The sequence below is a fragment of the Carlito syrichta genome, unplaced genomic scaffold, assembly GCF_000164805.1.
Source record: "Carlito syrichta isolate Samal-C Ts95f unplaced genomic scaffold, Tarsius_syrichta-2.0.1 Scaffold315643, whole genome shotgun sequence".
NCBI lineage: Eukaryota > Metazoa > Chordata > Mammalia > Primates > Tarsiidae > Carlito > Carlito syrichta.
The window spans coordinates 503170-516901 of record NW_007259739.1 but is presented as its reverse complement, the minus strand read 5'-3'; the positions used below and the strand labels follow the sequence as shown (position 1 = coordinate 516901).

The window sequence follows — 13732 nt, the reverse complement described above, 5'->3', positions numbered from 1 at the left end:
AATGATACTTTCCTATAGATAAGGTTTATTTTGGACTTCCAAGTATTGGGTGTACTAAATACATAGGGTTCCTTAACTTTTTTCAGCCTAGGGCTTTCTGACTTCTGCTCTGACATAGTGTAATCTGAAACCTCAAATCTATGAGAAAGCAGGTCACAGGTATAAACATTATGCCAAAATAATGGTATTATTGCCCAAAGCTACTTCTGAGTCAGGTAGGTTAGTTTTCAGATACTTCCCACTTTCCTCCCCTCTTGAGAAGGCTCCCCAGTTCAGCTGAATCACCGTGTCTCCCATGCAGCCTACTCTGTTGTCGTTTCACAGGCCACTCATCTTCATATTTCCTGAATCTAGCTAGGAATGGTTAGCAATAGTTTTTCACTCTCAGTTTTTGTATTACAGTTTACTTACCCCCTACTTTCAGCTGGCTGTTGTTTAGGTGGATTACTTCTGATGTAAAAGCATACTTAATTCATTGTCAATTCACATAACAAGACTTTTTTCTTGGTAGATTACATTTAGGTTGGAAGAAAGTAAAGGACATGAAATATACAGTAATCATAGAGTATCTGCAAAGCAATTGTGTGAAAATTTGTAATTTGTCCAGGTACCCTGGAAAGGGTATGACAGACATATGCCATTGTGTTTATTCTATAATTTCTATGGCAATAAATTTATATAAGTAGATACTGCATTAATAACTCTTTTTCTTTGTCTATAAAAATAATTTTCTATGGATTAATTTTGAAATAATATTCTTATGTTAATATGATATATATTATTCATATATAATTAACATAATTATATATAATAAATTACACAAAATCACTTTATTATAATATTATTACTTGCATATCATCCATATTTTTATTCTCAGTCATATAATTAGTGTTGCTATTTCTATCTCTGTGACCCTATGAATATATTTAAAATCTGTTTCAGATCCCTTAACTTCAAAATGGGAATGGTATTAGTATATGTTACATGTCATAGTATTGTTAAAATGAATGAATTAATACATTAACCTAATTTATTCATTACTTCATTAATGCAATAACCTAGACTCCTAATTATCACATATTAGGCATTCAGAAAATATTAGTTTTTAATTAATATTTTCATTGCTGACATAAGTTGTGTGCCTTTGACAAAAGAAACACACGTGCTATAGATACACTGATTTTGAACTGCCCAGAAGTTGTCTATCTCCCCAGAATAACTTCTACAAGCATACTAAGAATGGCACATGCTACAGTTATCTTCACACATGGATAACAATCTTAAGTGAAATAAGTCAGGCACAGAAAGATAAATTCTGCATATTCTCACTCATATGGAAGAGCTAACCACTTGGGGGGGGTTCATGGAAACAGAGAGACCAGTCGTGGGTATTAAAGACTGAGCTGAATAGAGAGGAGGAGAAAGTGGGATATACATGGATAACCTACTTACTTTGCTACAATCTGACCTTTCAAAGAGTTGGAATATATATATGATTTCTTTAAATCTCTCCTATTGCCTCCCATGTTCCCTTTTCTTGAAAAAGTGATGATTAATTAATATTGTAAAGGATATCATCAAAATAAAATCCACAGTTAATAAATGCATCAACTAAGATCTTGCTGGCAATTTCATTGCATGTGCAGCACTGTGGTTCACTGAGCCCCAAACCAGGCTCCAACTCCAGCCTGGCTACTTATCAGTGTGTAGCTGCTGTGGGCTTCCTTTTCTCTAAGCACAGAGAAGGATTGTTAAGGATTGTTATGAAATATGGCTGGGCACAGTGGCTTAGCTTGTAATTCCAGCACTTTGGGAGGCTGAGGCGAGAGGATTGCCTAACCCGGGGTTTGAGACCAGCCTGGGCAACTTGGTGAGACCACATATCTACAACAAATCACAAAAACTAGCTGGGCGTAGTGGCGTGTGACTATAGTTCCAGCTACTTGGAAGATTGAGGTGGAAGGATAGCCTACGCCAAGAGGGTCGAGGCTGTGGTGGCCATGAGCATGCCACAGCACTCCAGCCTGGGCAACAAGAGTGAGACTCCAACTCAAAAATAAAAAATAAAAATAAAAAAAGAAAGATGTCTTACACAGTTTCTTTTTAAGAAAAAATCTGTATACATAAGATACATAGAATATTATACAATATTACTATGCAATTATTTTAGCAATTACTGCTAATACTACTTACTAATACCTCTACTGCTAAAATTAGTGAATTATGAGTAATATTATTATACTTCTCTTATATAACATGTATATTTAAGCATGCTTTAAATATTTTAAGATTTTTAGAGAAACTGATTCCTTATAAATATAAACTATGTGGAATATTTATAAAATGCAAGACCTCTTTATCAAAAATATTGTATTATTTAAGAAAATAAGTTAACAGAAAAACTCCACAAGCAAATATATGTGGTGTTATTCCTTTTAAAATATATAGCAACATGAGATATAGGTACTGATATTACATATCCTAGTCTATGATAGCTAAAGAAAACCTGATTAACATCGCTTAAGCTCTGTTAAGGGTTTTATTTTTTTCACATGCAAAAACCCATAGTTAATTTCATACTTAATGGTGAAAATACTGCCATTGTCTCCTAAATTGAGACTAAGGCAAGGAGATAAACACTGAGCATTATACTGGAAGGTGTAGGCAGAACAATAAGGCAAGGAAATAAAAAAGAAAGTATAAAAAGATAGAAAAGGAAGAAGTAAATCTGACTTTATTAGTAGAGGATGAATGTATATGTAGAAAAGTCTGAGTGAGCTAAAAAGCATTACTGGTAACAATAAATAAATTTAGCAGAGTTGCATGCATATGCAAAATCATTGTAGAAAACTAACTATGTAACATAATACTAGCAGAAAACAAAATTAAATTAAAATTCAATTTGTAATAGCAGTAATAAAATTAAGAATAAATTTAATAAGGGACATTAAGACCTTTATACTGAAAATTACCTAGCATTAATTAATATCGTTAACTATATGGAGAAATATACCAAGTGTGTGAATTTGAAGATTCAGTATTGCTAAGATATCAATTTTCCTAAAATTTAGCTACAAACTCAATAATATCCAAATCACAAGACTAGTTGGTTTTCTGTAGAAACTAACAAACTGATTCTAAAATTCATATGAACAAGTGGAGGGCAAAATCAAAGCAATACTGAAAAGGCAGATCAAAATTGGACTCTGACCCTGAATTCAAAAGTTAACATAAAGATACAACAATTTAGGCATGTGGTATAAGCCCAAGAACAGACAAATAGCTCACTGGAACAAAATAGAGACAGAAGGAGATCACACTTTTGGGACCACTTCATTTTTGACAAAGACACCAAGCAACCCAAGGGAGCAAGTTGCTGTAAACTATGCTGTGAGTGATTGGCTATATTTTTAAAAATGAAATTCAACTCTCACCTTGTACTGTACGCAAAAATTAATCAAGCTGTATCATAGACCTAAACCTAAAAGTTAAAACTATAAAGCCCCTAGAAGAAAACATGAAAGACTCTTTTATGCAAGAAGTAATACCCACAGAAAATGGATTAATTAGACTTCTTTATCATGAAAAATATCTAAAAATATAATTTTCAATTGCTCTGAAATAACAGGCTACAAACCAGAACAACTCTATAAATTTAAAGGCCATATATTGCATTTCAATGATTTAAATAAATGCTGCCATCACATAAATTATGTAATAAAGTAAAAAAAAAAAAAGGCAACAAATAGGAAAGTGTATCTGCTTTATTTATTTATTTTGAGTTGGAGTCTCACTCTGTCACCCAGACTGGAGTGCAGTGGCCGCTTCCAGCCACCGCAGTCTCGACCTGCTGGGCTCAGGCAATCCTTCCGCCTCAGCCTTCCAAGTTGCCGGAATTATAGGCATGTGCTACCACGCCTGGCTGATTTTTTTATTTGTTGTAGAGATGAGGTCTTGCTGCCCAGGCGGGTCTCGAACCCGCGGGCTCAGGCAGTCCACTCACCTCAGCCAACCAAAGGCGCAGGATTACAGGCTGAGCCACCAAGCCCGGCTGTGTATCTGCTTTAAATTCACATTGAAGACCTGGTATGGTGGCTCATGCCTGTAATCCTAGCCCTTTGGGAGGCCAAGGCAGTAGGATCACTTGAACTCAGGAGTTCAAGACCAGCCTGGACAACATAGTGAGACCTTGTCTCTACAACATTTCAAGTTAAAAAAAAAATTAACAGGTCGTGGTGGTGTACCTCTATAGCCCCAACTTCTCAGGAGGCTGAGATAGGAGGATCACTTGAGGCCAGGAGGTCAAGGCTGCAGTGAGCTGGGGTTGTATTACTGCACTGAAGCCTGGGCAGCAGAGTGGAACCCTGACTCAGAAATGCACATTACAAAATGGAAAAGGGATTTAGAACATGAACATGGACTTTGGATCTAGCTGAGTGACACTAGACAAATGGTTTAACTTCTTTGTGAACCAATATTCTCATTTATAAATGGTGGATAATAGTCAGTTAATATATTTAAAATATTTACAGAATCTGTCACAAAATGATCAAAATAAAGAATTGGCAAGGGAGCAAATAAAATCAGATCAAAATCTTCCAGATTTAGAAAGTGTAGATTATCACTATTTCAAAGACAAGTGTGTACAGCGGATATGGATTTGCAAACTTTTCATTTTTCTAAGAAATTATGTTAAAAATAATTAAGAGATTAATACAATTACATAAACCATTTAATATCACTATAGTTTTGTAAATAGCCATCTGAACATATAGTTACTCACACAAAAGTGAGGTTATAATCTCAAGATATATCAATATGTAAATTTAGAAATTAGTAGAAACTGTCCTAAACTCTTTGGAAGGCAGTCACCAAAATACATAAGTCAAGAGTCTTGAACTGGTCAAGAAAGTAAGTCTATGTCTGTGTTAAGGTTAAAAAATGACAGGCATGAAATGAGGTATACAGTAAACTTCTAAAGGAGAAAGAGGGGCAGGCTTTCAGAGCATGGATTGAGGTTAGAGTGTTAACCTTCAGAAATACAATGTGTTCACTTTATACCTTCAACAAGCTATCTTCTAAAGATAATCATGATTCTTAAGTATATCAATCTTTTTAGTGTCATATAAGTCATGAATATAAATAATTAGCACAAAGTAAAAAATTTCTTCAACACAATACAAGTCATAGAAACATGCCTTGGTCAATGACACAACTGAGAGGCATGGCACAGGTCCACAGGTTGCTGCACTCTTCATACTTGCAAAATTAGATGAGTTTCTTGGATATTTAACAGGGAAGCAGTTAGTTTGCTATCACAATCCTTTCACAGAAGGAGCACACCATTTTCATGCTTAAACTTATTTATCTTCTTACTACTTTTCTTTTCTGAATGACAAAAGTCAGTCATGGTTGAATTATTTCCCTTACGTCTATGTGCACGCTGAAATACACTATAATGAAATTGTATATTAAGAAACACTATATTGCTCACCTTATAACATTCTACACAGAGAAAATATTATAAGAAGAAAACAAATCTAGGACAGAAGACACACATAATTAGAGTTTCCATATATTATACAGTTTTATAAAATTTTTAAGCATTGTAATCCATTGAAGAGTTCTAATTTTTCAAATGTAACTGAAAAAAATATATAGTATTTACAGAAGAGGAACATATTAATTAGTTTATCTTTGATGAATACTTCTGGTTTTCAAGAACAGAAAATTACACAAGGAGTTGGCTCTCAGTCAGCCTCCAGGAAAACAGCTGGTGACACAGCCTTCTGAGCACTTGAGGCTTGTAAGAGACTCTACACAGTAAGTTTTTTCAGGCGAATTTTATGCTCACCTCCATTCCACTTTTTTCTGGTTCCTAAATCTGTTACCAATAACAGATAGTAATTAATATCTCAGTTATGTAATTTAATTAAATATGATTTAACGTGATTAATGTGTAACATTGTGCATTGGGTTTCTATGAGCACAAAGTTGGTTTGTTTCAGAATCAGCGAAGAAGGGTTACACAAAAACCTCATGACTAAATAAATGTCTGTGAGAGGATTCTAAAAGATCGCAGATAGCTTTATAAAAGTTAAATAATGTTCCAACAATTAGTCTGTTTTTCAAGTGTTGTTTAGCCTCTTGCTCCATTTTAAGTGGTAAATTTAGGAATTGACATTTTTCCCAGTAACTGAAGACAGCAGAGTATGTGAGCTGCACTTCATATATGCCTTCAGGGAATAAGGACAGGGAGTGTAGAAAGCCAAACCCATGTAAGGAGAGGCAAGCTTCTCTGACGATCAGAACACCACTTACATAGAGAGGTTTACTTCACAGAACATGATATCATATCAGGAATGTAGGGATTATGTAGAAATTTGTCCTGAATGTCTAACTGAGTTCCATTTAAGTCTGAAATTTTATGATAAAGCTCTCTCATATTATTTCCTTTAATGTTCAATGCTTTCATAAGAGCTTATCTCAGTAAATCATTTTGATAATGGACTGAGGCTGTGATCTTTATCAAGTTGGCATTCTTAAGCCAAAAAAGTCAAATCCAACCTACTTTGAGAAGTAGTTCAAATAGAAACAGCACACAACTCTTTCTGACAGTTGATCTTCCAAATTAAATTATCTCCGCTCAAAGTGTTCAGAGGAAGGAAAAGAGAACAGTTAAATACTAAATACTAACAGAAAGAACATATCAAATTTCTAATGATTAGGTGCCAGAAATTATCTACTGTTTGAAATGTATGTATAGTTACTAGAATTACTATTAAGAGAAAGTCACAACATGTCTCAAATATTTTTTAAAATGACAGAAAATTAAAACACTATAGTAGAATGTTGAAACTTAAAGTGGAATTTTCTCAAATTGTAAGAAAAGACAGAGACTTCTTTCACTCCACACACACCACACACACACACACACACACACACACACACACACACAACTTTATTCTTAAGAATCCAGAATGGATTGAAGGGATGACACAATGGTTCTCAACTATGGCTACACATAAAAATCACCTGATGAGATTTTAAAATTCAGACACACGGGGCCCCATCTCAGAATCAATTTAAGCAGCATCTTTGCTGCTAGATGTGGGAACTCCAGTGTAAAATGGATAAACTTTCTATTTGTCTTCTTTCAATACACACACACACACACACACACACACACACACACACACTTTATAAGCAATACTCATTTCTAAGGAATTCATCATTACTAAGTTCAATTGCCATGCACTGCATGACTAAATACGCTAGAGTTCAAAATCATCCACTGTTGTAATTAGGGAATTTGTATCATGCATGCCCTGTTCAGTTATAAACACTAATATTATTTATTGACTTGCACTCACAGCAAAGATAATATGCATTTTACATAGAAAGTGACAAATATATCTATTGTCTAACACAAATGCTGTATTGGAGAACAATTCCTACTTCTTGCTGAAGCTCGATGATATAATCAAAGTAGACAGCCTAAAATTAAGAAACAAAGATCTTCATCTTTTGTGTCAATTTCAGGAATGAATACCTCCCAAATAACCTTAAACAGACTTACATTTTGATTTTTTAGGCATTGCTGAATTTGAAAAATATCAGAAAACATTGGATTTTTTAAAAAGAAGGATTAAGTAGGCTTCTTAAAAAGTTAATCATTTTTCTTAAGAAAAAAAAGACAATGTTACAAAATACTTCTTAGGAAAATCATTAATGTCCCATTATTTTTTCCACAGTTCTTCAACAGTTCTTTTGTCTTCCTGTGTATGTATTTTTAAAATACTCTGCTAAAGTTTTTTTTTAAAAAACCTGATGAGCTTTAGAACTTTTATACCAATAAAATAATAATTCAAAATTGGTCACATTTTGTAACAAGTCATACTTTCCAAAATTATTTTCAGTTATGTCCTTTGACAAAAGTCCTTTCCTGGGTACCTTCTGACAACCCTGTTTCCCAGCTCTTGGGCTATTCTACTTTGAAATGAACTCACCTCCAAAGAAGATGTACAATGGAAATATCATGGCTAATGTATAAGCTGAGTTGAAAGTAACAAGTAAATGTTGTAGGTCTAAAATAGAACCTTTAGGTATATTACCCGCAGTATTAAAAACAGAAACTTGATATCAATGGGGAGAGTTCACATGCTTCCACCAGGGAGACAAGTCTCATGCCCAGGACTCACCTATCTGGCTTCTCTGGACAATCGTTAACATCTCTGGACTACACAGTTAAGGAAATAGAAAAGTCATGCAAAGAGCTTCATGGATCCTGCTGAGTTCAGAATCTGGAACTCACCATCATTGTGACCTCAGGTACCTACACTCCTCTGATAGCTGTTCAAATCTACCCTGCCACAGTTTGCTAGTCTATTAACATACTTTAGTGAATTAACAGACAGAGCAAGATTCGATGAACCCCTTCACCCATCTACTAGTTTCATCTTTTGATAGGTAGATGTTGGGAAAATAATAAAATCACTTTTTCAAGAATACACTGGCCTCTGTGGTCTTTATTCTTGATCCAGTGCTTAAATTGTTTCAAACAAGACTTTTTACGAGAAAAAAATGCTGATGTATTCTATTTGAATTTCAAATCAAATCAAATGAACTTTTCAAAAACAGTAAGGAGAGTGTAACCTAAGTTCCTACTGGGCTGAGAGTTCTTCTTAGTTTTCATTGTTTGATACAGTTCAGTCTCAATTCTGTCAGTTCAAACTTTAGGGTTACTAAAGACCCATACTCATCTAAACCATGTTTTTAAAAAAGTGTCTTTCCATGTAAAAAAAAAAGCATTTGTTGAAAGTGACACTTATGCAAATACATATTAAAATAATAATTCAAACAAATATTATTTAGAAGATTGGTTTTATTGATAACATAAAAAAGATTATATGACTTATAAGTCAAGGCTTTACAGTTTACCCAGTACACAAGAAGAATGAGAAAATCTCATGAATTTGGAAATATACATGAATTAATTTACTTATGACAGGTGTGTTTGGTCTTGAATGAGAACAGGGCAACTCTGTTTCTTAAATGTTAAATAGCTCTAAGATCATTAAACAAGACCATATATAGTCTCAGCAGGTAGAAATCACTTATGACTGTAATTTGGTGTCCTGTGAAAGTAAATTGGAAAAGGAAGGAGTACCTGCTTGGAGCATCCTAAAAAGATTCCCTAGCAACTCAGTGGTAGGATACTGTTAGCACTCTCTGGAGATCATGAAACCCTGGGCACAAATATATCAGTATTTTTACCACACATATTTCTAATGTTGAGAAAGACATAGGTCTGTCTTAGCTGGATGCCAGTAAAAATTCCAATCTCTCCACCACTGAGTCAATTTGTTAAACTATCAATGTTCATTATTTAAAATTAGGATTACAATTTGCTTCCCAGCCAGGTGCAGTGGCTCATGCCTATAATCCAAGCACTTTAGGAGGCTGAGGCAGGAAAACTGCTTGAGCCCAGGAGTTTGACAACAGCCTGGGCAAAACAGTGAGGCATCATCTCTACAAAAAGTCAAAAACTTAGGCAGGCACCATGGCACACATTTGTATTCCCAGCTACTCAGGAGGCTGAAGAGGGAGGATAGTTTAAGCCCAGAAGTTGGAGGTTGCAGTGAGCCATGATCATGCCAACTCCAGCCTGGGCAACAGAGTAGGACCCCAAATAAAAGAAAAAAATTGCTTTCCATGGTGCTTTATCGACTAGTATGAATACTGCAATCTATATCCTCCATTGTAGCTTAAGAAATCATTATAATGATTAACACAACATTGTCATGTGGGATTTGATAGAATGTGGTGGATTCACTCTCTCTTGTACTGACAAAGTGAATTTTCTAAACTTGCAAAGCAGAAGTGCTAGACCATGGTCAAGCCACCGAGATCCAGGCCATGTTGAGAGAACTTGGCCACACTCCCTCATCTTCCGGCTCCACTTCTTCATACCATAAGCACTTGTGCAGACTGACACAGAGCAGTGTCACCAGGGATACACAGTGCTTGAAACCCAGTAAGTACTTTGTACTGGGGGGTGAGGGGCAAAAAATGGAATTATCTTTGGGAGGGCCCCTTGCGCACAGGCTTCCCCCACTAGGTAAGTGCTCTAACAACCCATCGGCATCGGTGTACCAGCTAGTGTTGTCAGAGACAATTTGTGGAAGAAAATTCCCAAGTTGTGGCAAGCAGTTGACTGGTTTTTCACCATGACAACACACCTGCCCATACCACGCTGAGTACTCAGCAGTTGTTGAGCCAAAAATGGCATGACTCCCCCCTGCCCCACCCTCCCTAGTCACCTGATCTCACCCCAAGTGACGTTTTTTTGTTTCCCTGGATTAAAAAAGGTCCTCAAAGGTCCTTGCAAATGTGCAAGGGGTGAAATAAAAAATGGTAGAAGCACTAGAAGGCATTAAAATTGACAAATTTAAAAACTGTTTTGAGCAGTGGAAAAAGTATCTTGATAGGTGTATTGCAACAAATGGAGAGTACTTTGAAGGTGATTGAAATTTAAACATGAGAGAATAAGTACACATTTTTAATAAACAAATTCCGAATTTTTGGGGGGTCCTCTTTTGTATATATTTGGTGACTGAATTTATCTACCTTGTCATCCTAGTGCTCTTATCAAAATGTGTAATTGTAAAAGAAAAGTGGAAGTTGTAGGAAAATATTTACTTGAACAAAGTATGAGTTACAGGCAGGTATCCACAAATCCAAACACTCAGGGTTGTAGAATTCGCTTTGCAGTAAGCAAGATCCGGTGTGAACCGAGGTAGGTTATTTTGTAGACTTCATGTGCACTATTTGATGAATATCTAAATCATTCTTTAAAGAGATGTTAACATGTTTAATTATAAGGAAAACTTCCACAGGAGACACTGCATAATGTGCTCCATTACCTTTCTAAAATACGTTTAAAAAAATCGAAATCTGTAAATGTATTAACCCCTGGGGTTTCAGGTGAAAGACTGTGAGCCTGGACGCCTTTGTTACATAATCTGAGAAAACCTATTAATGTCATATTTAGGCAGAGTTCCTCAAAATCCCTAAATATTGTAACAATATAGGACAACAAATTGGTAGGTAGAACAATGTAGAAGAGAGAGCAAAGGCACTGAATCAACGACATTGAATCTTGGCTTCAACGCTGACGAAGCTGTGCAAATTACCAAATTGCTATACTTTTTTAATCCTCAGCTTTCTCATCTGGTAAAAGGGTTTCTTAGAGGATTAAATGGGGTAATACAGGGCTAAAATATGAGAATAAAAAACAATAATTGTAGTGACAGGTTGTAGTAGCTGTTGTTACAGAAATAAAATATATAGTGATACATAACAATAGTGATTACTGATGCTATTGTATAGAATGCAAGCATTTCTGATGTCTCTCATAGTAGGAAGGAAATGCTGGCTTTAACATTTGAGGTTCACAGCTTTAATACTTCAAGCTGCAAAAATTTTGATGCAGAAAAAATTGAATTACATTCCAAACCACTAACATTATTTGTATTATTTTAAAAGTTGAATAAATGACTTGGATGACCACATTGGGTAATTAATGGCTTGAATCACTTCCTAACAAGCATGCATTTCTTATTTCACACCAATGCCTGCAGTTGCTCTTACCTGAGAGGAGTAGGTGTGACCATCTGAACCACAGACGGGGCTGGGGGCGACCACCGGGCACTGCTTGCAGATGGATGAGACGAGACCCCTCCATTGCTTATGGCCAATTCCTGTTTCTTTCATACTGTTAAAAAAAAAATCAAACAAGCATACTTAAAAATGTATCTAAAAATGTACATTTTTATTAGCATCAGTCCTTTTCCCCACTCCCATTCCAACTCCTGAAGATAAATTAAATCAGTAAACTGCATTCTTTTTTTCAATTATTAAAATATACAATATATTCATTACATTTTTTTATTCTTATCTCATGGTTTGCTTCTAATAAAATAAGAATATATTCCTTAAATATATTCTGTTAGTCACATATAGATTATGGCTATAGTTCATCATCTTTTGTTTTATGGTTGTGAAAAGTGCTTTTGATAGCTCCAGACACAGAAACATTCCTGGCTCAGAAGTAAAGGGCTCATACATATGGCACCTTCATGAGACCTGTTCTCGTATGTCATTAGAACGATATCAAAAAACAGACACCTCATTTGCTGGGTGCCTGACAGTAAGAGCAGCTGACTTTTAGAGAAAGTAGCAATAAAGAGCTACAGTTTCCCAGCATTTACCAGTGTTTATAGAGCAAAATTACTAGGCTTAGTGATAACAAATCCTATTTCATTGTGTAAAAGTGTCTCAAAATAGAATCATTTGACTTTGATATAGAAGAACTTGGGAAAATACATTCTATTCTGCTTCTTACACTTAGAATTATTTGTTTCCCACTTTGATTAAACTGCTTTATTTCTCTTCTTATCGGTGTGAACAATTTCCATAGAGATGGGAAAATGGCTTAAAAACAACCAAAAAGGCAAAAGAATCCATAGGAAAACATTTAATACTTAGAAATTCCTAGTAAATCAACATTCATTCATCAAAACTATCTATAAAGAGAGTAATTAGATGTCTATGTAAGGATGAGAAAAGATGTTTTACTGGAAACATTTACTTCCTTTTAGCTTTTTATTTCCTTTTCGTGAACATATCAAACCTATTGAAAAAATGGTCCCAAAAGTCTATTAAGAAGCATTCGTAGGATTTTTATTAAAGGGAGATAAGTTCGAACTATGTGTTAACATTTGACATTTATTACTTCTATGTCTCTCTTAGGAAAGCTCTGGGCAGTTTCTCTTTATTTCAATTTTGTACGTTCTGCCAAAAGACCACATGAAAACCTTGCCTTGCTACAGAGTTCATTTCATAATAGATACAATGGGAAAAATAATCATGCCGTTATTCATGAATTCAATAATTGGCACAAGCTCCTGTGGGGATTAAATTAAACAATGACTAAAAACTCTGGAACGTTATTCTATACCACATTAAGACTTATAAACTGAAATGCAGCAGCAAGAAATAAAAGAAATACAACATTCTGCTTGCATTGTACTTTCATTTTGTGTCATCAAAACAAGGCATAAAATAATGCAAAATAATTTTATTTGAGATACATTCATTAGAAGAAAGTATTACCAAGTTCAGGCTCCTAATCAATGTGAAGTCTTTCATTAGAAGAAACTAGAATTGTGGTTAAAAAAAAAAAGGATGTGTATATTCTTTATGTATACACATATAATATACGCGTATATCCAAATCTGGTTGGTTGCTGAACACCAAATAAGTAATCTCAGATTCCTAAAGTATACCCATAAGAATGGTACTTTTATTGAGTCTCGATGCTGGTCAAGATTTGTTGAAGTGAAATATGACCATCCACACTAGAACGCTATATATATCTGCATCATCACTTTAAGTAGGAGTTCATGCCAAACCACACCATTTCCTAAACAAGCAGAATATTCACTTATATTTATTTAAAGTAAGAGAACATTAAATTGCTACAAATTTGCCATAATTCTTTTTTTTTGAGTTGGAGTCTCACTCTGTCACCCAGACTGGAGTGCAGTGGCCGCTCCTGGCTACCGCAGCCTCGACCTGCTGGGCTCCGGCCTGTAATTCCACGCCTTTGGGAGACTGAGGTGAGTGGATTGCCTGAGCCCACGGGTTCGAGACCCGCCTGGGCAGCGAG

The 13732-nt window shown here is 35.2% G+C and overlaps 1 protein-coding gene across 3 annotated transcripts in view; it reads right to left on the bottom strand.

Moving 5' to 3' along the window:
• The window catches only part of SPOCK3 (SPARC/osteonectin, cwcv and kazal like domains proteoglycan 3), a 334334-nt gene that overhangs the window by 180632 nt on the left and 139970 nt on the right, over nucleotides 1–13732 (bottom strand). For all 3 annotated transcript variants that reach the window (XM_021706488.1, XM_021706490.1, XM_021706489.1), the window contains one exon: nucleotides 11653–11776. In XM_021706488.1, the coding sequence (XP_021562163.1) occupies nucleotides 11653–11776 (124 nt within the window). The remainder of the gene's footprint in view (nucleotides 1–11652; nucleotides 11777–13732) is intronic.